Here is a 23055-nt window from a genome sequence, read left to right as displayed (position 1 = left end):
TATTCAGCAGCAATCCAGATCTTACAAGTGTCTCAGACTAGTCACACGATCCCTTCAGGAGCTGCTGAAACAGTTGGAATTTTTTCCTCCTGCCAGTTTTCCAGCACTGTGAATTATTGTGGCTAATGAGACCAAAAAGACTTGGTTATGCCAAGTTCCCTGTCACATGAGTGCTCCCCAGGCGCCTCACAGCTCAGCTCACTGCCTCAGTCTTTCTTGCTATAGGAAATTGCCACTCCAGGTGCTGGGCATGGTAAATTCCTGAACTTTTAAGCTGCATTTGAAAAGGGTTTTGCCTTCACAATACTCTTGCTTGCTCCATGAAGTATTTCTACCATTCCTTTTCCCTCACTTTTTATATTAATCTATAATAGAGTCTTGCTCACTAACTGATCTTAGTGTCCTGACCATGGTGAAAAACCCTTCTCAAACCCCTTCTCCACTCTGATATTTTTATATATATATAGAATACATAACATTTTTTTTTTAATAACAGCAATCTAAACTATTTGGGTTTTTTTATTTTGTTTTGGGCTTTTTCCCCCCCAGAATCATTGCCCTTGCTGACACCCTGCTATAAAGGTAAGATGCACATTCTTTCTCTTTATAGCTGTAATTTATGATGTGGCTGAGGTAACACATTCTTTGTTTGGAAAGGTGCAGCTTAAGGGATCAGGATGTGTCTCCGTGGCTCTGGACAGGTGCCACTGCCATGGCTGCTGCCCCTCACTCCTCCTGACCAGAAACCACACTCTGACCCAGTGGAACAGAAACACAGCACCCCCAGTGAAATCTGAAAATCATATCCAATTACAAAAATAACTCCAGGTCAGATTTCTGCAAATCTTGTTCTCACAAAGCAGCTTAAATTTATGAACCTTACGAAATTTAATCAGAATTACTCATGTTTAAGACTAAACTGCATATTTTAACAGCACATTAACCTCAGGCTTTTCTGCCTACTCCAAATTCCCTGTACATTCAAATTCCAAATTACAGAACTCTCTTGTTTTCAGTGTCTAAAGATATGAGAGATGGGCACAGTCTGAAAGACAAAGTAGAAGCTCCAAATTATTTTAAAATTTAATTCTCCCCCAGTTCTCCCCCTTATCCAATCTTTATGAACTGAATCTATACTGCAAAAATATTGTCATTTATATAACTATTTTTCCAAATATTCAAATTGCCATCACCTGGGCTTATTTCTGTAAATTAGCCCCTTGAACATGAAGCTCTTTTCTACCAGCACATCCTTTCTCTTAACATGATGTAAAGACAAAAGAAATGTTGTTCACAGTGTTTTCACAGTGTTTTTTTTTTCTGCCATCAGTAGTTTATTGTTTCTTTCAGGTTTTTTCCAAAGGACTCAGAAGACAGAAAAAGAACAGTCAAACTTTTTTAAAAGGCAAATTAAATACACAAAAGGGGAAAATAGCAAGAAAAACCAAAAAACAAAAACACATGAAAAACAGCAGCAAAGAAAGAAAAACAAAAAGCATAACTGTGCAAGGGAGATACAACTGAAAAATAGAGACATAATTAGAAACTGTTATGAAGATGGAACCTCAGTGCAGGATCTATAATAATAAGGCTCAAATCCAGAGTGAGATACTTGCATAACATAAAGTAATAATAATGAAAAAAATAAAGGAAATTAACACATGAAAAATACAAGTTAAATACAAAAAGTAAAATACTTTTATAAAAAATAATATAATAAATACTAAGTATATATGTTTACATAGCCACAGCTCTCTTATGAGCTAGTGCTCTGTTTTAATGTGATGTAAAACCAAGCACATGGAAGGCAGAGATAAGGAAAATATAGGGAGAGGGAAGTATCTGCTGAAACAGAAATGTGAGACTCAGTAAGTACAGAAACATAAACATTAGGGGAGAGAAAAAGATACAAAGAGTGGATTCAGCAGAGAGATACTGGGCCCATTTAAACCAGCAGGACTTGCAGTTTAAGGCAATATTTCACATCAAATATTCCTTAGAAAAGGAGAATCTACTTCTGATAATCTTTCTACACCTTTTACTGATAGTTACGAGCAAAGTAAAGCTTAAAATTATTCCAATGCAAAAAAGACACAAATTATATTCTAGAAAATGGTAGTTTACAGGCTCAAGAAAAATGGAAAACCTTCTGTGAGGAGACCATGGAAAGTAGGTTTGGGTGGTTGTAATTCTACTTCAGACCCTGAGCACACAGTTGAGTCAATCTCCTGATCACGCCACACTTTGGTTTGTGCTGTGTAACAGATTCTGAATGTGCAAAACTGATTCTTTTGGAGCACCAGAAATGTAGCTAATGTACCTCAGCCATTAAACAGCCCATATTGGGACCAGGTTACAGCCAATAAGCCACTGGGATGTGCCTTGTCCTCAGCACCTCCTGGTTTCCTCTTCTCCTTCAGGCTGCTTGGTAGTTCAGACACAGTGAGTGTTCACAGGAACACAAACTGGTAAAAAGTCCATCTCACAGACAGTGCTGCTACAGCAAACTTTACATCTTTATCAAATCCCTGCTTTATGAGCCCTGATTGCTGTTTCATTGGCTTTGTCAGCAGTGAAATGCAGGATCAGATCTATTGCTGGAAATGATGGGCAACAACCGAGTCCCAGCAATGACAACTGACCTTTCACAGGCGTAATTAAATTGCATCTAAATAATTTAAATAAACAGCTAAAGCTACTCAGTTGAAAATGGCATTTTTATTGAGACAAATCTTATCCCTATAGAAAAAAACATTAAGTGGTTATTTTCTGAATCTGTATTGAAGTCCTGGTTGTGCTTTCTATGGCCAACAGAGCAGGTCCTGATTTACTTAACTGCAAGATCTGGAGTCGCTGCTCTTTTCTAATTGCTTTTGTGAATTGGGAACTAATTGTTTAAGCATTTACTGAGCCACCATTCTTTTGTATTTTCTGAAAGTTGAACCAGCAATTTTGTTTATAAGATATTTGCAACAGAAGGCAGTTACTGGATGTTTAGAGTTTAAATGCGGTTTATATGTTGAGTGGTTTATTATGTTTAGTGCAAAAGTGGATTAGTGAGCTCCTGCTCTGTGCTCTCTGCCAGAGCTGGGGTTGGAGAGGATGGATACACATGCACCCATGTACACCCTCTCCAGACACAATCCCTTCTGCTCTATTAGTTCTTTCAGTGATTTCTTTGTTTGTCAAAAGGCTTCTAGTACACCCAGAGAAAATACAGCAGAGTACTGGGGCACTGCAAGATATACAGAAAAATAAACAACTCTAACACATAAAAGGCACTGCAGAGTGACAGTGGTGAGTACTCAGGAAGAATTTGAATGTCAGTAAGTCCTGACTTATTGGGGAAAATGGGGAACTCTTTGTTTTTGAATTTTGAAACAGAAAAAAAAACCAAGCAAAAAAACCCAACCCACCAAATGAATAATTGAGCTGATGTGTAACTAACCTTATAAAGCAAAGGTGATTGTCCAAGCTTCAAAAGTGCAATTTTTTTGGTCACGTTTGTGATGGCTTGAATCCGGATCAAGTCTTCCATGGTCCCATACTGGACATCAACAAGCTCTGCCTGCAAAGAGGAGACAAAATTCAGGCTACAGATACAGCCACACATCACTGAGGGTGCTCCTTGCACGGAAACAAAGTTATTTACACAAGCATCTGAGCAGAGTCCTGCAATTGCCTTACCCCAGCTTCTAATCAGCAATACCTGTAATAGAAAAGACCTTGAAAGTTCAATTTGACAGATAACTTTTTTGTGGTTTTAATTCACAATTCATAAGCCTGTAATAGAAAAGACCTTGAAAGTTCAATTTGACAGATAACTTTTTTGTGGTTTTAATTCACAATTCATCCCCCCCCCCCCCCCATTTTTTTTTTTCCCAGTGGTTCTAAGAGATGCTGATTCTGAGAGAAATTCCCCTCATTAGCTACAGGAATTAATTTTAAACCGTGTAAAGGATACTAATTCACTTCTGTTTATTTCTTAAAAATAATCTGAGAATTAGAGTCTTGTAAACTATTTCAGGAAATGAGTGATTTTACTGGTCACTTCTGAAAATACACAGAGAACACAAACTCCACCAATACACAGTTTTATTTTGTGACTCCTGAGCAATCTTACCTAACTACTGAAGTATTTTCTTTTAATCCATCAGTTATCCAAGCATTATACTCAGATAACTACAGTGATAACAGAACTATGCTCTGATGTGTATACTTTGACATTAGTATATATTTTTCAAATTATTTAGAGTCACTTTGATCTAAAAGTGTTTAGAACATGAAGATTTTCAGCTCTTCCGTTAGGACTCTGCAAGAAAATATAAAACAAATTTTAAGTTATTTTTAAATGTCAAGAACTGGCAGTAATGGAAAAATATTTCAAGATGAGTTTTCAAGTATCTTTTTAAATACATAATTTAGGAATGACCAAGGGCATTTTTCTTACTCATTTGTAGCAATAAATTCTGGCGAAAACAAAGTAAGAGGATAATCAGTCTTGTACATTACTATTTTAGAATATTACGAAGCTCTCAGGACATCATTGAGGACATTCTGGAACCTCTAAATCTGTACCCAGCGCTCACATAAAACCCAAGTACAAGAAGACACAAGAATATTACATAAGTGTTTAAAAGTTAAAATAAGAGGAGCAGTACAAGATGGAAAAGTTTTCTCTTTCAGTTCAGTTTTGCAACTTAAGTATGGATTCATTGCCAAAGGCAACAGTTCTGATTTTGGGTATCCCTACACAAACTGTTTAAATTCTAGCAACAGTTGTTCTGGATGTGTAGGATGTGTGAAATTTTAGTAGATTCCTGAACGTGGGTATTTTAAGAAAGTATTTACCCTTAAAAAAACTGTATCTGTGTGAGTTTGCATCTCAACATTTAAGTTGAAACCATACAAAAACTTTGCCAAGATTCCTGTCTTATTAAATTCTTCTGAATTCTTCAGAAAAGTTTCCAAGTCTGCAATATGTGCAGCGCTGTACAAACCAAGTATGTGGAAAGGCCAGCCAAAGCCAGAAGACACTTCTGAACAGGAAAACATCAGATTTAACACCAAATAATGAAACGTAGAACAGGAAAGCTCGCACTTCATCGTTTCTTCTGAAATAGATGGGGGTTTTCATATCTAAAGAACTAGAAAACTATTTAGCCAATATAATTTTTTTCCTGTATGGCCACAGTATTTGAAAAGTAGGATAAAATCAAGTAAAGATTTCATACTAGGGAAAGGTGTTTTGTGTTTTACATAATCTCATGCCTCCAGTTTTAAAGAATTAACCTCAGATACAGAAAGGGTATTTACCAGGGTGCTTAAGTTCACAAAGTTTATACCTCTTTCTGTAGGTCTTATCTTTATTTTAATTTGTACCTACACATATGTCATTAAATACAATGGTTATTAGTGTCTCAGAAGTCTTATGGCTTGGGAGGTTATGGGAGGTTATATCTAGGTTGATTTCTAGGGTTTCCTCTATCTAATTCCTTGGACCCAATGCCTTCCTCACCTACTCACCAAAGAAAAAATCAGGGCTGTCATTATTTGTATGAGAGAAAACACACTGACTTTTCCTGAGGCAAAATCAATACCCAGACATGAAGATGATGAAGATCACGTGTGGAAATGAGCTCCCTGCCCATCTACATTCATGTGCTGCTGCTCTGCACATCCCTTTGGCTCTCTGCTTCTCCAGGGTGCTACCCACTGCTCTGTAAACAACAAAACTACATGTTTGCACAATTATAAATGCGTTTAGCAACTGCCCTTGGATGTTCTTAGTTAATTTATGGATGCAAACTGCATCTTCAAGAGTGGCTCACTGGTCTTTTCCAGGAAACACGTGCTCAACAAGACAGAGACAGAAAAAGGCCCTGCAAAAGCACAGCTCATTTTTTAATTATGTGGGAAACATAAGTTGACTCCCTGCTGCCCCAAACACTCCGCAAACCATGTGCTTTGCTTCAAATTTTAAAAGTTGGCCCCAATGCCAAAGCTATTAAGTACATTCATACATTGAGAGTAGATGCAAGAAATTGCATAATGAAGGAGCAGCTGGGTGTAATAGAACAGAGTTTCATGGGCTTTCATCACACATCTTTCACATGAAATACAGGTATGTCAAAGCTCAGTGGTTATCACATGCTGGAAACAGCATGTATAGCCTAGCACCCAGAGGTCTGCACAGCTTATATCACTTCTAACTCCAGCTAAAACGACAAAGAAAAACTGAATTAAATCTTCTCTTAAGTAAAACTACACATAGGTCATCTCTGGCCAAATGAAGTCAATAATTCACTGGAAGAGTTTAGAACAAAGTTGTAATGTTTTGGCAATACAGTCCAGAAAGTAACAGCTATACATTAAATTATGAAAACAGTTATACAAATTATTCTTATCCCTTCCTGTATTCTGCACCTGAACACTTAAATAAAATTTGTAATAAAAAGCAAAATAATTTGCAGTATTAATGAAATCTCATCAAATACAGTGCAGCAATACTAGCAAATACAGCTCAGAGTAGTCAGTTTTGGTTTTATTTAGTGGACTAGGGCTCAACTAATTGCGACCCTAACTTGTAATATAAAATTAAATATTGAAAAAATACAACCTCAAAATAATGGTGAAGAATCCTACTGAGTCCAGACATTCTACTTTCCTAATAATCCATTGAGAAGCTGACAGACCATTTATGATGCATGAAGGCCTGTTTTAGTGACAACATTTCTAATACCTCCAAAAATGAATAAAGATTAAATTTCCTATTATTTCTCATTTCTGTTTTTAGAAATGCTTACAACATGACATAATCCTCATTTTACACACACCAGCTTTTCAAAAAGTGAAACACCCCACCCCCAACTACCCATATTTGATAAACTGCTTTCCTGTGGTAGGATAATTCTGCTCAAAAACAAAAGAGGACTCATCCTTTTATCAGGTGCCGAAAAAGAGCACTTGTCTACGTGGTTTAGCTATGCCACAGTAAATCCTCTTACCCTAAAACTGGGAAACTGCTAAAGAATGAGTTGTTTTATCCATCTGAATTAGGTACTTACTCCTCGAATCATTTCAAGCTATGCTGTTTGAAAGATATGACTATTTAGGAGCAAATTGTGATGTGCATTGTGGAGTTCAGTAGTATTCCCCCATGCATGAAATGAAGTAGGGGTAGGTAATAAAACAAACATTTTTAGGAAAAGTAATTATTTTATGTTAGGCAACTTATTAGTTTTCCAAGTCCCAAGATGATGCTCAGTGAGTTGTAAACATTCTGTCTTAAAAATTCTAACAGAATCTCCCCCAAAACAGAAAAGACAAATACTCTGAAAATGCCACAATCAAGAGAGTCAGGAATTTTTATCCTAATTTCTTCCACTTATCTCCAAAATGAAACAGAATGAAAGACTATACTTCATCCAGTCATGGATGACACAGAGGAAAATAGGTCTTGCAAAGGAAAAATATTAATAACTATATGAAGCGGGTGGCAGCTAAGGTCTTGAAGATGCTGGATACTATTTTTAAACCTTGCTTTCTTGCAAAAACTGAGGCAATTAAAAGAAAACAAGACAAATAGCTTGAAAATAAGAACAGAAATATGTTTGTCTTATGACATTGTCATCAGTCCACTTGACTGAGGAGAAGGATTTAGTAACAGCATTATACATCTGTATCCAACACACTGCCTGAGAGGCAGATTGTGGCTGATTTACCCACAAGGCAGCAAAAAAGGCTCAGGGAAGAAACCAGGGGGAAAAAAACCTAAAAATCCCAACATAAAACTCAAAGGTGGTACACCCAGGAAGGGATGTTTCTAACCATCAAAATGAGGATGCAGTCAATGCAGATAACAAAGCAGCTCTTAAACTGAGCTCTTAAAAGCTTGGCAGAAAACAAACCCAAAGTGCGATGATGAAATTAAATTTTCACAACAGAATGGCTGTGCTGAAAAGTCTTCTCCTCTTCATGCTACCTGTTGGTAGTGCCATAGTTCAGTAATCTCAAATGATGAATATATTTCATCAAATATCAAGCTCCTGACACATATTAATGAATGGATTCTACACAAACTATGGGGGATCTCAGGCCTGTGAAAGCTGCAGGTATGAAAATGACACAGTCAAGCTCATATTCCTCGTATTCTCAATTCCTGCCTACCCACCAAAAGGTTTCAGAAATAGATTCCCTAAAGAAACTCCAAGTATTGAAGGAAACTAAATATTGAATATCAATAAATATTGTTCACTCCTTAGAATTAAGGCAATTTCTCCCAAAAGCACACATGTAATTCTAGAAGCATCAACACTCAGTTCTGTGACTGTTCAGACTCACTACATCCCCTCCCTTCCATCCAGGAAAATGCCCTTCATTTGTCCTTCAACGTTCAGCTACTATTTTCAGGTTGTTCACAAAATAAAGGCAGCAGAAACATCCCATGCACAATCAATCACAATTAAATAACCTTCAACTAGTCATCCTGCCTAAAATAAAACTCCAAAATATATTTGCAAATTGTATCTGAGAAGGCAACAGTCTGCAATCAGGACATGAGACGAACTTTAATTAAACACATCGCTATAATTTATTTGCACAGCTCTGAAATTGAGGCTGAAGGCAGCATTCAGCAGAGCATAAAAGTAAACTCAAGCTGGTTGTAGATCAAAGCTGGACATCAACAAACGTGAAGAAAGCTGCAAATATAAAACTAGCTGATCTTTAAAATTAGAGAAAAGGAAGAAAAAGAAGGGGAGATAAGGGAGCTGTGCCAAATCCTCTGTTGGTGTAAACTCTGTTACGTCTCCTGACCAGAGCTGTTCCCATTCCAGCCAAAAGCACCCTTCAATAATCAGAGAGCCACAGCTGTGATTGCCACCACCAGAGACAAAATACCCATCCATAACTATCTTTTATATACTTACTGTATTTCTACAGAAATGTTAATATACAAAGTTGTCTTTCAACCTTTTTCCTTCAACTTGGTTCCAGGCAAGAAAAGTGGCAGAGACTGCCTTAGCCCAAAAAGTAAATAATTATATATCTGGATTAACTGAAGATTATTTTTCTGTTACAAGACTAAGAGGTGCTTCTGACCAACAGGGTCAGGTAAGATTTAAATCAGAACACTTCAGTCTTGCTATGTTTTACCTACAAGCCCTGCTCCTCAAACACATTGATGACATCTTTTCTTCATGGTTGCTAGCACTTTATAGAACCTTTCTTTTATTTGCTTCAATATTCCTGCTCCTACAATAGAATTCTGGAGCATTTCAATACAATATGACTCACAGTGCCAGCTTACAGTCAGAAAGGGTTCTTGTGTCTAGGTTTTATTACGAAAAATTGCAAGCTGCATTACAATGACAGCTGAAGCTGTAATTTATTCTAAAACAAGAGAAAAAAGAGATGTCCCTTAACCTCAGTTGGACGGAGCTTGGCCTTGCAGGCAGAGTTCAGGCACAGACACATTTCATGTTCAGCCTTCCCCTGGTCCCACCTGTCCAGCTCTCACAGCCCCATCACACAGGGCTCTCCTGCAGCTGCTCCCACAGGTTCCCTTTGCTGTTGCAGGACCATTTTTGGAAAGACACTCAGGTTAAACTTGTTTGCTTCTCTGCTTCCTACAGTTTATTGCAAGACTTTTTTCCTACCAATTCTGAGGGAGACTGAACCAAGATCGAAGCCTTTTTACAGCCTACAGAAAAGAACTCTTCTGTATTTTATGGTTACAGCGCCCCAAATAAATCTGAACTGATACAACTCAGATTTCTTTTCTTTTCCACTTTATTTTTTCTTGTTTTCATTTTCATAACCCCAACTCTGTTCCAAATCATACTCTTTGTGATTCCCAAAAGGCAAAACTAGTATTGAAATATTACTTCTTACCTCATGATGTCCAGCAAGATATCCAAACAACATATCAGGGTAGGTTTTCTTTATATTTTCTGCTTTCTTTCTAACTTTCTTACTCTATTTTACATAATACATAAAAATCTAGCTTTTGAAGCTTTTGACATAAAACATTGTTATTTTCAGACACATTAAATTGACATTTACTTCTTTTAGAATCTCTAAGAACAATGCCTTTTGTTCCAAAAAATCGAAGGACACGAGATCATTAGATGCCTAAAATGATATCAGAAATATTATTTCAAACTTTCATTAAGCAGTACTGATTGTCACTTCACTGGTGACAAAATTTTATATCCTAATTATTCTTTCTTGAGTTTAATATTATTTATATCCCCCCTCATTTTAAGAGTTAACTGCAAGGCTATTTAGTAGCATTGGTCCCCAAAGCATAAAGTCACATTGCTCATACTTTCCTAAGAAAAAAGAGTAATCTGTATTTGCCAGCTTGCTCAGTTTAGCTTATTCAGAGGTAATTATTCATGCAAATATACATTTACAAATTACATAGACTGAGGACAAACTAAACAAAACAGAATTACTCAGCTGTGATGTGGTATCTTAAAAAAAATAAATCATAAGCTACATATGTACACAGGAAATTATAATGGTGTGATTTAAACTTGGTCTTAGAATTTTCAGTGAAAGGGGTTTATGTCAGAATCCAGTCCCATTGTGTCTGAACTAAACAAATTCTCAAGGCTTGGTGGAAATTTCCTTGGCTTCTGTGAAACACAGGGAATGAATAAGACATCCAGAGGCTGCAGAAAGTCCTCCACTCATTTATATCACAGTGAATTAAAACCAGGCATTCCCTCCTAGAGCAGCTACAGGCATTGAGCCTTTAGAGAAGAGGCTTGGAGCTCACAGAATTGTCTAAAAGCACTTTATCCACACCCAGGCTGTGCAGGACAGCTGTGGCAGGGATGGATCCAGCTCAGCTGGACAGGAGAGAGACCAAACTGAGCTGGGGGAGCTCCCTCCACCTGAGAGGCTCAGGTGAGCTACAGGAGCTGTACCCACACAAGCAGAGAAGTAAAATCATCTCCTGTCTGAAATAGCAGCTTGTAAGAACATCCTGTGAATGCAAACACCACCACAGACAGAATGTGTACAAATGGACTGAAACACTGGAATGTGTTTTGGAATCTAAGTAAAATCAATATATTTCATTTTATAACTTAGAATGCATTTGATATTTTAATTCCTTAGAGACAGGTGTTTCAGCTTTGTCCAGTTGAGTCAGGTTGGCTGCAACAAAACAAAAAGTCCAGAAAACAGCCTACCATTTTCAGTCTTCCAAGCTGGAATTCATGATTCGGAACTGTGCTGGTTTTGGCTGGGGTAGATTTAGTTCTTTTCACAGTGCTGTTACGGGGCTGTGTTTTGGGTTTGTGCTGAACACAGGGGTGATAATGGAGATTTTTGTTATTACTGAGCAGGGCTTGCACAGAGCCAAGGCCTTTTCTGCTTTCCCTCCTCCAAGTAAGCTGGGCGTGCCTGTGAGGTGACACAGCCAGGACAGGGGACCCAAAGTGACCAAAGGGATATTCCAGACATATATAACCATAAAACAGACATCCACCTCAAAAAGGAAAATATTCATTCATATGTACAAGAGAAGGTCATCCACTGTGTCACGAGAGCACTTGAACTTTCAAAAATGTTGGGGAGAACTCTTTATTTTCTAGATTACAATAAATGATCTTTCACAAACTACTTACAGCCCTTTCTTGGCCAAACATCATCCACTTCAGCAAAATCAGGGAGATGGCCAACCATGTAATGATGCAGACACAAATCTGAGTGTTAAAGTAGCATTTGAGCAAACAATTTTCAGAAGCAAATATGCAGTTGTGAAAAGGAAAATGACATCTTTTCCATCTCCTGTGAATTCTGTTGTTTTGAGTCATTGCACAGATTTATAGGTCTCTAAATTACATCTGTAGAAAAAGGACTGAGGAAAAATAAGTTCTAAAAATATATTCACATGACAAGGAAAAGACTCCAATAAAAACAGCAAATGTGCCTGAGTAATATCAGATTCAAGTGGCCCAAATGATTGACCAGGACAAGCATCTAGATACAGAAATAGAGCTGTTCCTGAGAACAGCTCCCCTCTGTGATTAAACAAGAATATTTTTCTGGTTTTCAACCACCTAACATTTTAGAAGCAGATTTACTTCACAAGAAACATGTAGTGTGTCATTCATGTCTCACAGATAATAAAATTGTACAGGGAAGAAAATGTTCTTTTCTGTTTCAGGCGTCCAAATTTTGCTTTTAAAAGTGCACTCAAGATATTGGAGTTGATGTACATCCTACATTGCACAGTAATGGCAGCACCATTTGGCTTTTCTTTCAGAGACAGCTAACCTTCATTTTGGAAATTTTGCCTATAGCAAAATTAGTAGCTCACCTTTATCCCACGTGTTTCCAAAAATGAGGGTGAAGGTTCTGAACTGTGCCAAATTTCACACAGATATTTTGAGCATTCATTTCTTAAGTGTGGGCAGAAACCCCATAGAGATTTGTGAACTTGGTTCACGTGCTCTCACAGCAGGGATGACAAAACCTGGAGAAAAAGAGGAAATCCCATGCAGAGGACAGAACCTGATTCTTTTTAGAGGGGGTCCCAGTAAACCACTCATCTTGTACAGTGGAACCTCAAAAGAAAAGCTGGAAAAACTTTTGCATCATCTAAAACATATGGGAAAGCCTGAAGAGACTCTGGAATCTGGACAGCTTGATGGGAGGAAGGAGTAACCTGCCCTGACATCATAGAATCGATTTTACTGCTTAAAGCAAAAGCTTTACCATCAGTGCAGCCCATCCAGAGCTCTGGAGCAGGACAGAGCTTCCCTCATCTTCCACACAGCCTGGAATTCAGGTCAGCCTCTCTCACAGCAGTACAACGGCACTCAGCATTACTGTAGTGACACCGTTTGATGGTTCAATTCCCAATAAAAGCAGTCAGGGACATTGTTAGAGAACTATCAGTTACCACAGAAATCTGTGCTCAATTCCCTCTTTTCACCTCTTCTGATCCTTCCTGCCCTGGATCCTGAACAATCAACAAAAAGAAACTAGAAACAGGGAGCTCAGTGTGTGCTCTCATAACTCTGATTCCAGCACAGATTTCCCTAATAATCCATCTTCCTGCATTCTCTGGTGCCTTTCCTTGAGTTTGATAAACACAAGAGACTCAAATCAATACACAAGACAAAGAACACACAGCAGTCACCATTAGCAATGTCCACTACTTTTAACTTCTGCTGAGGGGGTTCCCTCCAAATTTCTTCAATTGCCTCTACATTTTTGGTACCTATGCCACAAATATTGTCAACAATTTATCTACAGAGTCTGCAGAGAAAATGGAACAGCTGTGGAAGATTACTTCAGGCAGAGCAACCCTACAGCAGCAGTGAGATCATCAGGGAAAGATCTCAATTCAAAGAGTTGGTATTATCCTCAAAATCCTGAGCCTAACACTGTCCATCCTGATACAATTTCTCATCCTAGATTTCAGTTTGTGACTTTACATGATTATAAGGTCCTACTTTAGCCTCAAGACATACAAGATTAAGTGGTAAAAGGGCAACATTGACAAAAACACGATAAAATTTTCGTGAATAAAATGTTTTGTTGCGAAACTGATGCATTAATTCTTTTTCCAGCAACGTAGAATTTCTAGAATTTTCCTACTAATTCCATCCCTAAAATATCCCCCAGGTGAAGATCGTGCCTGGCAAGCAGGAGGTACATCCCTCTTGGATGAGAAGACAGAAGCTTTCTTGCATATTTAGCAGCTTGGCTCTCCCTTAGTTGTAGTTGCTCCCAGACCTCTTCCATCCTTATTCACCCTTCTGCCCTTTCAGGGCACCAGAGTGAGGCAGTGAATCCTGCAGCAGACAGGAGTAACTCTGTATGGTGACATAATTCACTGGAAGGAAGATAAATTCCTTGAAGCACCTTCTTTCTCACACACACCTGCTCTGGGGCCAGTCACAGCCTGGTGATTGATGAGGCACCTTCCCTTTGAACTGCAGAGCTCAGGAACACCAGAAATAATTGTGAGAATAGAACTGATAGAGCTCAGAATTAATTCACGTTAAGGCCCTCTTAATTAATGAGATAAACACTGTAACTAATATTCATTTCATGAGGTTAGACATGAGATTTATTTCTATTTAGTGGGAGAGACAGCACATCAGACAGAATAAAAACCTAAGGATGTCTAAGAGAGAAGACCAATGTATTTTCAGCTTTATTTACTTTGCAGTATTTTTTATTTATTTATTTTAAGAGATACTTCTCTCCTGGGATTGCAGTTGGTAGGTGGAGGCTTAAATGCTGTATTTCCAAACAGATTTAAAAGGGAATTTCTGAACAAAAGCTTTATCTCATGACATTTTAGTCCAGGCAGTGAAGAGGCTCTGGCATTTTGACAGTTTCCATACACAGTCAATGCCCTTCTGCCAACAGGACCGGGATACCAAACCTACACTTGCCAATGGCTACTGCCTGGGGCTTTATTTTCTTTTTCTTTAGCTTTTTATTCTTCTTCACATTTTTAAGAATTCAGTTCTTACATATATTTTTCAACCAGCTGTATCACAGCAGCACTTTTTTTATTTTATTTTTCATCCTGCTCTGAAAGCTTCCAAAAGTTATTTGCTTCAAAGGATTTTCTTCGAGAGTGGTCTTCTTCTTTTTTTGGCCTTTCCTATTACCAAGGCTGTGTCCAGATTTAGAGCATTCCTCAAAGCACTCTCCAGAGAGGTACATCCTTTGCTCTTTAATACCAAATTTTTTTAACAAAGAAGTCAGATATGTTGCAGTTCTCACCAAATTATTCTTATAATGACAGCTTTATGCTCAGTTTAGGTTACATTTAAAACCTCTCAAGGATCCTTATGGGTTTTTTTTTTAAGTAAGAACTTATTGCCATTGCATGTGCTCATCTTAGAAGACATTAGGACTTCACATCACCACATCCTAACACAGAGATAAGAAATCTCCAGACTAGTTTTGGATTTTCAGTGCTACTCTCATTTCAAAATATTTTTTTAAAAATTAACAATGAGACAGAGGTTCCCACAGAAAAGCATCCAATGAACTCATATTACTACATTAGAAGAAAGTAAGTTTTAAGATTTTGACAAAATGTTGTCCAATGCTGACTGCAGTAGTTGTACTGGCAGGTAGAGAGAACTCCTAAGATAAAAACACTGCTGAGGCTTTAATTGGTAAGAAATATCACACTGCATTGAAAATGAAAAAAACTGCTGCTGATTATTTTCAGCTGCCAGCTCTAATGACAGACAAGACACCACCATTATTTTTTTCTTCTCCAATTTAAAAAGAATCAAGTGAAATATGGAGGAAGAGTGATTTTTTTTGCCTTTTAAAGAACTGTTTGATTACAGCAATTGTAACCCATATTGTCATGGATGCCTAATGCCAGAGACTGCCAGGGTCAGAGCCCTGTGCCCATGCTCCCAGACACACAGTGTTTATGCTCAGTAAAATGGGATCTGCCTTCAACTACAGATGCATTTCTATTGCTAATGTTCCTGAAGAGATTTTAGGACTTGCTTCTCTTCCTGAAAAACTAACTTTAAAAAAATGAGAAGCAGCAATAGTTTAATCAATATTGTATTTTACAGTCACTCATAACTACCAGAGAACTGAGCAGCATTTTAAGCAGTTCTTTATTGTTCATGCATGAAACTACATTTTTTTAAACAATAAAGTTATGTAAGTAGTTTTAGGGACAAGGATTGAGTATTATATAAATACAAAAATATTTTGTTCTTGTTCTTGTATCAGTTGTAGTTGTTTCTTATGATGCTTTTCTCATAGTAGCAATTTTTTAAAAGCTGATATTTACTTAATAGTCCCTCTGTTGAAAGAAATTTTTGCTTTTTTCAGCGTAAGCAGGATTCCTTTGAGGCAGTTTTAAGCCTGCAGAATACTGGAGGAATATAAAGGAAAAAGATCCCTAAAACCCAATCCCAAGAGCTCACAGCACAAGAAGCTTTTTACTTGAAAATTCCTCCTCTGAGTACAATATTGCCTTTACAAACTTAGAAGAAAGCACAGGTATGTTATTGGTAGGTTCACACTTACTAAGAAGGTGAAGAAGAAGTTACAGAGAGAGAGAGAAAATGGTACTACCTAAGAAAAACATGACTTGGGATTTGGCAGAAAGGTTTCCACTTGACCTGAGTATGTTTGTATTGAGGTTTGCACCAAACACCATTAATAAAGAGTGGGAGTGGAAAAAAAGCCTGACTGGGTGGGCACCAACCCAGGCATCCACTGAGCTGCAGAGGTGATGGCAACTCTGTGGCTCTAATTACACTCCAGAGATTAAAGGGAAAAATATTCCTTGGAGACCCATGCAATTGCACAGATTTCACTGCTATTCTCTCACACTGACTGCTAACAGAGAAAATGTCACTCTGCCTAGAAATAATAGAATTATTTATTTCAATAGGAATTCTGCTTGCGCTAAAACCTAAAACAGGCACCAAATACTCTTCTCAAGCCCTCGGGGTTTGCACCCTTTAGTTTTTACCATGTAGTTGGAATATAAATAATTGTTATGGTTCAATATTCCTCCCTCTCTAATATTGTACAGAGGCGTTACTAAGAAATGCCTTCAGCTGATTCTGTGCAGTGGCATGGAAGTGCTCAGTGATCTGTTATGTCTCGAGATGCCAAGATGCCTCACCTTTTGCTTTTTTATCATTTAAAAAATCTCATTTATTATTAATGGTATGATTACTAAAATGCCATTACTAACATTTTATTAGTAAAACATCAGGACAGCATTGACTTGCAATTATAAAACAGCAAAAGGCTCTGCAGCAGCAGCATTTGCATCTTTGAAACGCTGCCTTCAATGACACAAAAATCTCCCAGCAATATTAATATGGGCTTTGAGCACGATGAACTACTATTATTTTTAGGGAACTGTACAACTTTATTTATTAATGGTTATGTGATATATGCCACAAAACTGACAGGATGTTCTGCAGGACATCTCTTCAATGATCGCTTTTGGAGCCCTCGCCTGCAATTTTAAATTATATAACCTTCACATTCCATTTCACAGCTTTCTATATGTAATTATAATGGAGTGGCAGCTATGCTGTAGTTAATGTTGAATGTTGTTTTCTGCCTAAAGGTCAAGTCTATTCTAAAATCCATATTCTTAGTGAGATTGTCTTGGAAAATTGCTGTGCCTACTTGGTATGCAGAGCAGTGGTCTAAATTATGATTATTTGTGGAAGAGGTTTCAGAGAAACTCTTCCATAAATAAAAGATAAATAAAGCTGCACTAAAACTTCTAAATGTTACTAAAAAATCACATGATTCTTCTCATTTGTGTGTATGTGTTATTCAACCTATAGCCCTAACCATCTGCAAAACTGATTTCAGTTGCTAGGGATTCATTTTAGCTAGTGCATGTCTCTTCAGAGAAGAAATCTTTAAAAATGTTAATAAAGATAATAATGAACTAAATTTGGCATGCCTAAAAGAATTAAATGCACACATGTATCAAGATTCCCTCTAGCTTGGTATTTTGCACCAATGTGCCATCAAAAATGACTGAAAGACATAGGAAGAGATGCTGTGATTATTTAATCTAAATTAAACGCACTCTCTGCCTTTGGAATTCAAGATGTGCTAGTGAGCATGCTGCAGAAGGCTCATTTAGAAATTCTGCCTGGGGATAAAAATAACCTGGGAAGATTTTAAAATTTTCTAAAACCAACCCGCTGACACCAATCTTAATTCTGAAATATTGTTAAGGAAATTACCACTGATTAGCTGGAGGGAAGGGAAAAGATAATAAGGGTGCACTAATCACATTTCCAGCACAATGAAACCGAATCAAATGAAAGCAAGCTTTAGGGTCAAGGACTTCCTGATGCACTGTCCCCTCCAGAGGAACTCCAGACCTTTTGGTGCAGAGCTGGAAATAAAGAGAGCTGCCAGCAGTGGCAGCAAATAGGGCTGTAAACCTGAGCAGAGAGGGGAAGGGACTGTAGGACACACGAATGGGGACTGCAGGACACACTCCTGGCAGGAGAGGGAAAGGTTAGAGGAACAGGCAGTAGAGGAGAGGAAGACTCCCATTGTCCTGCAAAGAATCTGGGAAAAAAGAGGGATGGATGGGGAAAGGAGACGTCTAAATACAGCCATAAGAAAATGGGATATTGGATAAGACGTGGGCAAACTCCCCTCCTTGTGAAAGAGGATCTGACAGCAAAATCTGAGTCCTGCTTCCCTTATTCCCCTCTTGCCAAGATTGAAGAATGGTGGGAAGATGACTGAGTGAGCTTAACAGATGGGCTTGTACATCCCAGATTGCTTCAGGTTGCATTAATCTCTGCGGTGGGTTCTCATTTAGCTGAGAAAATGTCACCAAAACAAACGAACCGGAGCAGACTGAGACGTGACCAGCAGATGCAGAGAATCTCTTCTGCGTGGTGTGGGTAGAGGCAGGCAGGCAGCATTCCCACTTATCTGCTCCCTGCAGGCCCTCCAAAACTCATCAAAGATACCCCTGGCTGATTTGGTATAAATGCCTCAGATCAGCAGATGCTGCAACAGAGAAATCAGAAGGAACTGGGAACGTGGGTGATGGCAGGGAAGTGAGGTGACACAGCAGAGGAGCCAGGGGACAGGGACAGAGCAGTGGCCAAAATACAAAACAGACATAGTCAGGTGTTGGGAGAACTGCCTCAGTGATGAGAACAATTCATTTCTGTCCATAACCTCTCAGATAATCCCTGCCTGCATGTGCATCTCCATCTCAAGAACATGCCAGTACTTCTACTCTTGCATCCTCTCCTGGCTCCTGAACCAACACAGTCCTTTCAGTACATGAAAGGTCCAGGAAAAAAACAGGATGTTTTGCTGGGCTTGCTGAGAGCATCCACGAGGGTGGAAATAAACCTGAAACCAGAAGAGAGGGGCAGCAAAGGAACCAACAGGGATTTGGTGCATTATTCCAAAAGAGGCGGAGTAGTGAATGATGAGACAATACCATATAACAGAGGACACCAAGTACCTCAGTTCAAAGTATGAAAGCAGACAGGATTGCCAAAAGTTCCTTAACACTTCCATGAAGTGAATAAACTGAAGGTGAAAGAAAAGTGAGGAAAACTTCAGGTCACACAAACAATTTCAGAAAATGCATGAATACAAAGCAAATACCATTTGCATTTTGCTCTAATTAGGCTGTCCTTGAACGTTATTCCCACACACTGACCATTACATCTGCTAGGACTATGTCCAGTTGCTAAAGAAACAGTGGAGGGAGCAGACAAACACTGCAGACTTGTGTTTGTTCCAGAAGCTGCTGCGCTCAGCAGAACGGATTGAAACCAGCTGCCCAGTGCCCCAAGTGCCACCCAGGCTCCTGCAAGCCCAAATATACCCCTGCTTCTCCTTTGGTGCACTCAGGGATCACCACACCCCTGTCACACGTGGGCTACTGACACCATTTACCAGAGTAGAACTGAAGGGGGACACCAGATTCTGGGGGTTCACAGCCCACTCTCATCAGCTCCTGCTGATGTTCCCCATCTCAGCCCGCTCCACTCCCCAGGGACAGAGCACCCCCACAGCTCCTGGATCCCAAAGCTCCAGGAGGCAGGAGCAGCACATTCGGATTCACCACACCACCCTCACTTGGAGACTGGCTGGATACCGTCTGACAATGCATTTTGCTTTAATGCATATATTTGAAGCAATGTAATTTCCATTAATATGTGCACTCTGTTGGCCAGAACAGCTTTCCTGTTTTTATCAAGCAGACAAAAGGTTTAAGCTCTATAAAAGGTGGCTGATATTTAAGTTTTAATAAAAATATATTTCAGGTATGTCATTCTTTCCTTAGGCTGACCTAGCCTACAATATATTATTTACATAACTGCTGCAATATCTATTTCAAAACTGACTCGACAGCCCTCTCCAGAACTGTAAGCTGCCCTGCCTGTCACCATGATGGGTAAACACTGTCACCTTTTCACAGCCCGATGAAATATAGAGAAGTAGTAAAGTGCACCATCCATCACAGTGGCACTAAGTAGGTTTTTGAAGTAGATTTCAGATCACAAATGCTCACATTTTTACTCACAAATGCTGTTTAGACTGTTACCAGAAAGCACAAATTGGATGGCTCATATACAATGGCCGTATGATGAATGGACATGACAGGTGGTCAAAGAAAATGAGTCTTGCTGTTCTACAAATAACCTTGTCAACATCAAAGTGGAGCTGTAGCTCTGCTGGTAGCCAGACTGCAATAGCTTAATGGTTTTATTTGCTTCAACTTCCAGCAAACCAAACAGACAAATGAGATACAATGAAGCAGCAGCATCGAGGCAGTATTAGCAATTCAGCCTGATTAAGCGACACATAATAGGAATTTTCTGCTAAGGATGTGCTACATTTGAAAGAAAATTATTCAGGTTATGAGTAGCTGTTATAAAAATACCTGTTCACAGGAAAACCCTCATGATTTTGCAATCACAAACCACTGCAGGATATCCAAAATACGTGACTTGTAGTTCCACTGCAAACAATCAAGTCCCTTTCTGATGGCTGAGCCCAGCAACAGCCACCACCTGCTACTTGTCATTTAAAGTTTTTCTACTTCCATTAGTTTCAACAGTAGAGATTAGTGTGTAGGATTGAAAGTCAGGAAGGTTAGACCAGTACCAACTTACCTGTAGCCTAAACAAATAAGAAAATTTCCCTTTTAGGCAAAAACTCTAGATCTAAGGACATTTCAGGTAGACTTTTTGAAGAAGAGAAGAACACATCTCAAGTTTCATAAGGGCCCTCAGGTATCTCAAAGAACTGACTGTAAAACCATGCAGAGAGTCATTCCTTGGCTCCAGTGCAAGGTTGGAGTTTTGCCAAAGCCAAGGTCCAGCCCTTGTGATGAGGATGGTGTGTGTGGTCCTCATTTCTGCTGAACTCATAAGAGAAAACTGCCCTGGAACATAATGGAGAGTGGAACCCCTGCTGCTGGGAATAACAGCGGTGGTTCTTCCTGGAACATTGGATTTCCTTCAATCTGATGAATTTGTTAGCACCGCATCGACATTCATGAAATAAAGCCTCAAAGGTCACAACCATTCCTCTCTCTGATTACAGGTACTCTTACTAAGTTACAATGAGAAAATAATATTAAATATGGAGTTTTTAAGTGATATGAGAAGGCAACCACATTCATTATTACATGGAAACGTTAAAGCACGTGTCATGCAAGTTAGAGCCTCTTCTTGCCTACTTCATTTTGCTTCACAGCAACAAATTTGAAGTGGACAGAGCCCCAGACCGAGGCTGATAAGACTCAGCATGGAGAGTAGGCATGTTTAAATATTCAGATCTTCACAATCTGTTCACAATATTCCTTTATAGTCTGTAAGTGTTCTAAGGCATGAACAAACTTGTCTTTTAAATAAGACAGAAACTAAGATAGAAATCCCCCAGCATCAGTGGAATCATATAATATTTTTGAAAGGAGGAAGATGACAATAATGCAATTAACAGTGAAATTGCAGTTTTTGTATTTCAGAAATATTTTTTAAGATTTACCCTATCTCAGCGAGGAGGGTAAACAGAAATAATGGCCCCTTTGTGCACTCTCAAAATATTTAGTCAGAAGCTCAAGGAAAACAGACAGTCAAGACAGCACACAGGAAAAAACAAGATAATCCAAGATCTTATTTCACTTGGCAAGTAACAAATCCAGATAGGTAGAATCTTTTTGGTGACAAAACTTCCTAGAGTAACTGCAGTAAGATAAAACTACAAATCGGTGTTTTCAGGAGGAAACGGAGCAGATGTGTCAACTGAATTGTCACAGAAGAAACTATGAGAGATCCACAACCATAATTCAGAGGCTCCAGGTATTAGCCCAGTACTCCCACCAGCCTCATCTTATCCTTCCTACAAGCATTCCTCAAACCAGCAGCACTCATACATCAGCAAGGATAAAGTGAAACTCCAGACACAGCTTACATATTTTTACACACAAGCAAAATGTGCCAATTCATAAACACAGATATTTAAGAAAAAATTATAGACATTATATAATTAGATTCACATAGACATATGTGAGTGTATATCTATATCTATTTCCTATGAAGTATTCATATATATAAGGTTATAAGGTTAATTAAGATAAGTACAATTGGCCACATCATAATTCACATAAATATGCTTATTTTAAAGCTGGGCATTTCAGCATATTTTCAATTGGATTTGATGATCTCAGAGGTCTTTTCCTACCAAAATAATTCTGTGATTCTATGTGTAATTTTCCAGTCAGGTTCAGCAAAAGCTGCTCTTTCCTAACTCAATTTCACCACAAGTGACAGAGACAAATGGCCACGTTACCTCAAGAGTTCCTTTGGCAGAATAAGCTGCGTAAGAGTACAGGAGGTCTTGGCTGTGAAGTGTTCTGGGGTCTGTGCTGCACCGTTGTCCACTCGGATAAAAGCATTCCCCGCTGTTTTGCAGAGTTACTGTGTTTGAAGAAGGGCCTGGCAGGTCAAGCAGAACAGAGTAATTCACCAGCCGGACATCTTCCAGGCCTTGGGAACGCCACTGCCCCAGGATTTTCATTGCAAGGTCTGCATCATCTTCTCTGGGGAACTCTAACAAATCTCTGGAAAAAAACCCACACAAGTAAACATGGGTTTAGTTTATTTCCCATCAGGACTCTTGTACCTTAGTATGCATCAGTGCATGACTTTATTAAAAACCTATCATCAAACATGCAAAAAAAACCATACAACTTTCTCTTTTTTTGCAAATATTTTCTTACCAAGTACAAGACAGAGACTTTTGGGAAATAAAAGTAAGAAAAAAATGTATGTATAAGAAACATATCCAAATTAAATAAAGAATCCTACAGAAATTATCACAGTAACTGTTTCAAAATTCACATATCATTTGCTTATCAAATTTCTAAAAGAGCATATATTTAACCAATCTTTAAACACGAAGAAGCCAATGTGAAGTAACATCTCAAGGATGCCAGGGAGGGCATGATGCTGAAAATTAGTTTTAATTATATAGTTATAATTACAGGTTTGGCTT

At 38.5% G+C, this 23055-nt stretch overlaps 1 protein-coding gene across 1 annotated transcript in view; it reads right to left on the bottom strand.

Annotated features, from left to right (window-relative positions):
* The window catches only part of NAALADL2 (N-acetylated alpha-linked acidic dipeptidase like 2), a 218059-nt gene that overhangs the window by 152623 nt on the left and 42381 nt on the right, over positions 1 to 23055 (bottom strand). Inside the window, exons 3-4 of the mRNA XM_041406077.1 lie at positions 22351 to 22621; positions 3449 to 3568 (exon numbers count right to left, since the gene is read on the bottom strand). Of these exons, the coding sequence (XP_041262011.1) occupies positions 3449 to 3568; positions 22351 to 22621 (391 nt within the window). The remainder of the gene's footprint in view (positions 1 to 3448; positions 3569 to 22350; positions 22622 to 23055) is intronic.

Source organism: Onychostruthus taczanowskii, unplaced genomic scaffold, assembly GCF_017590055.1.
Source record: "Onychostruthus taczanowskii isolate IOZ18803 unplaced genomic scaffold, ASM1759005v1 scaffold24, whole genome shotgun sequence".
Taxonomy (NCBI): Eukaryota; Metazoa; Chordata; class Aves; order Passeriformes; family Passeridae; genus Onychostruthus; species Onychostruthus taczanowskii.
This window is presented reverse-complemented; position numbering and strand designations above follow the sequence as displayed.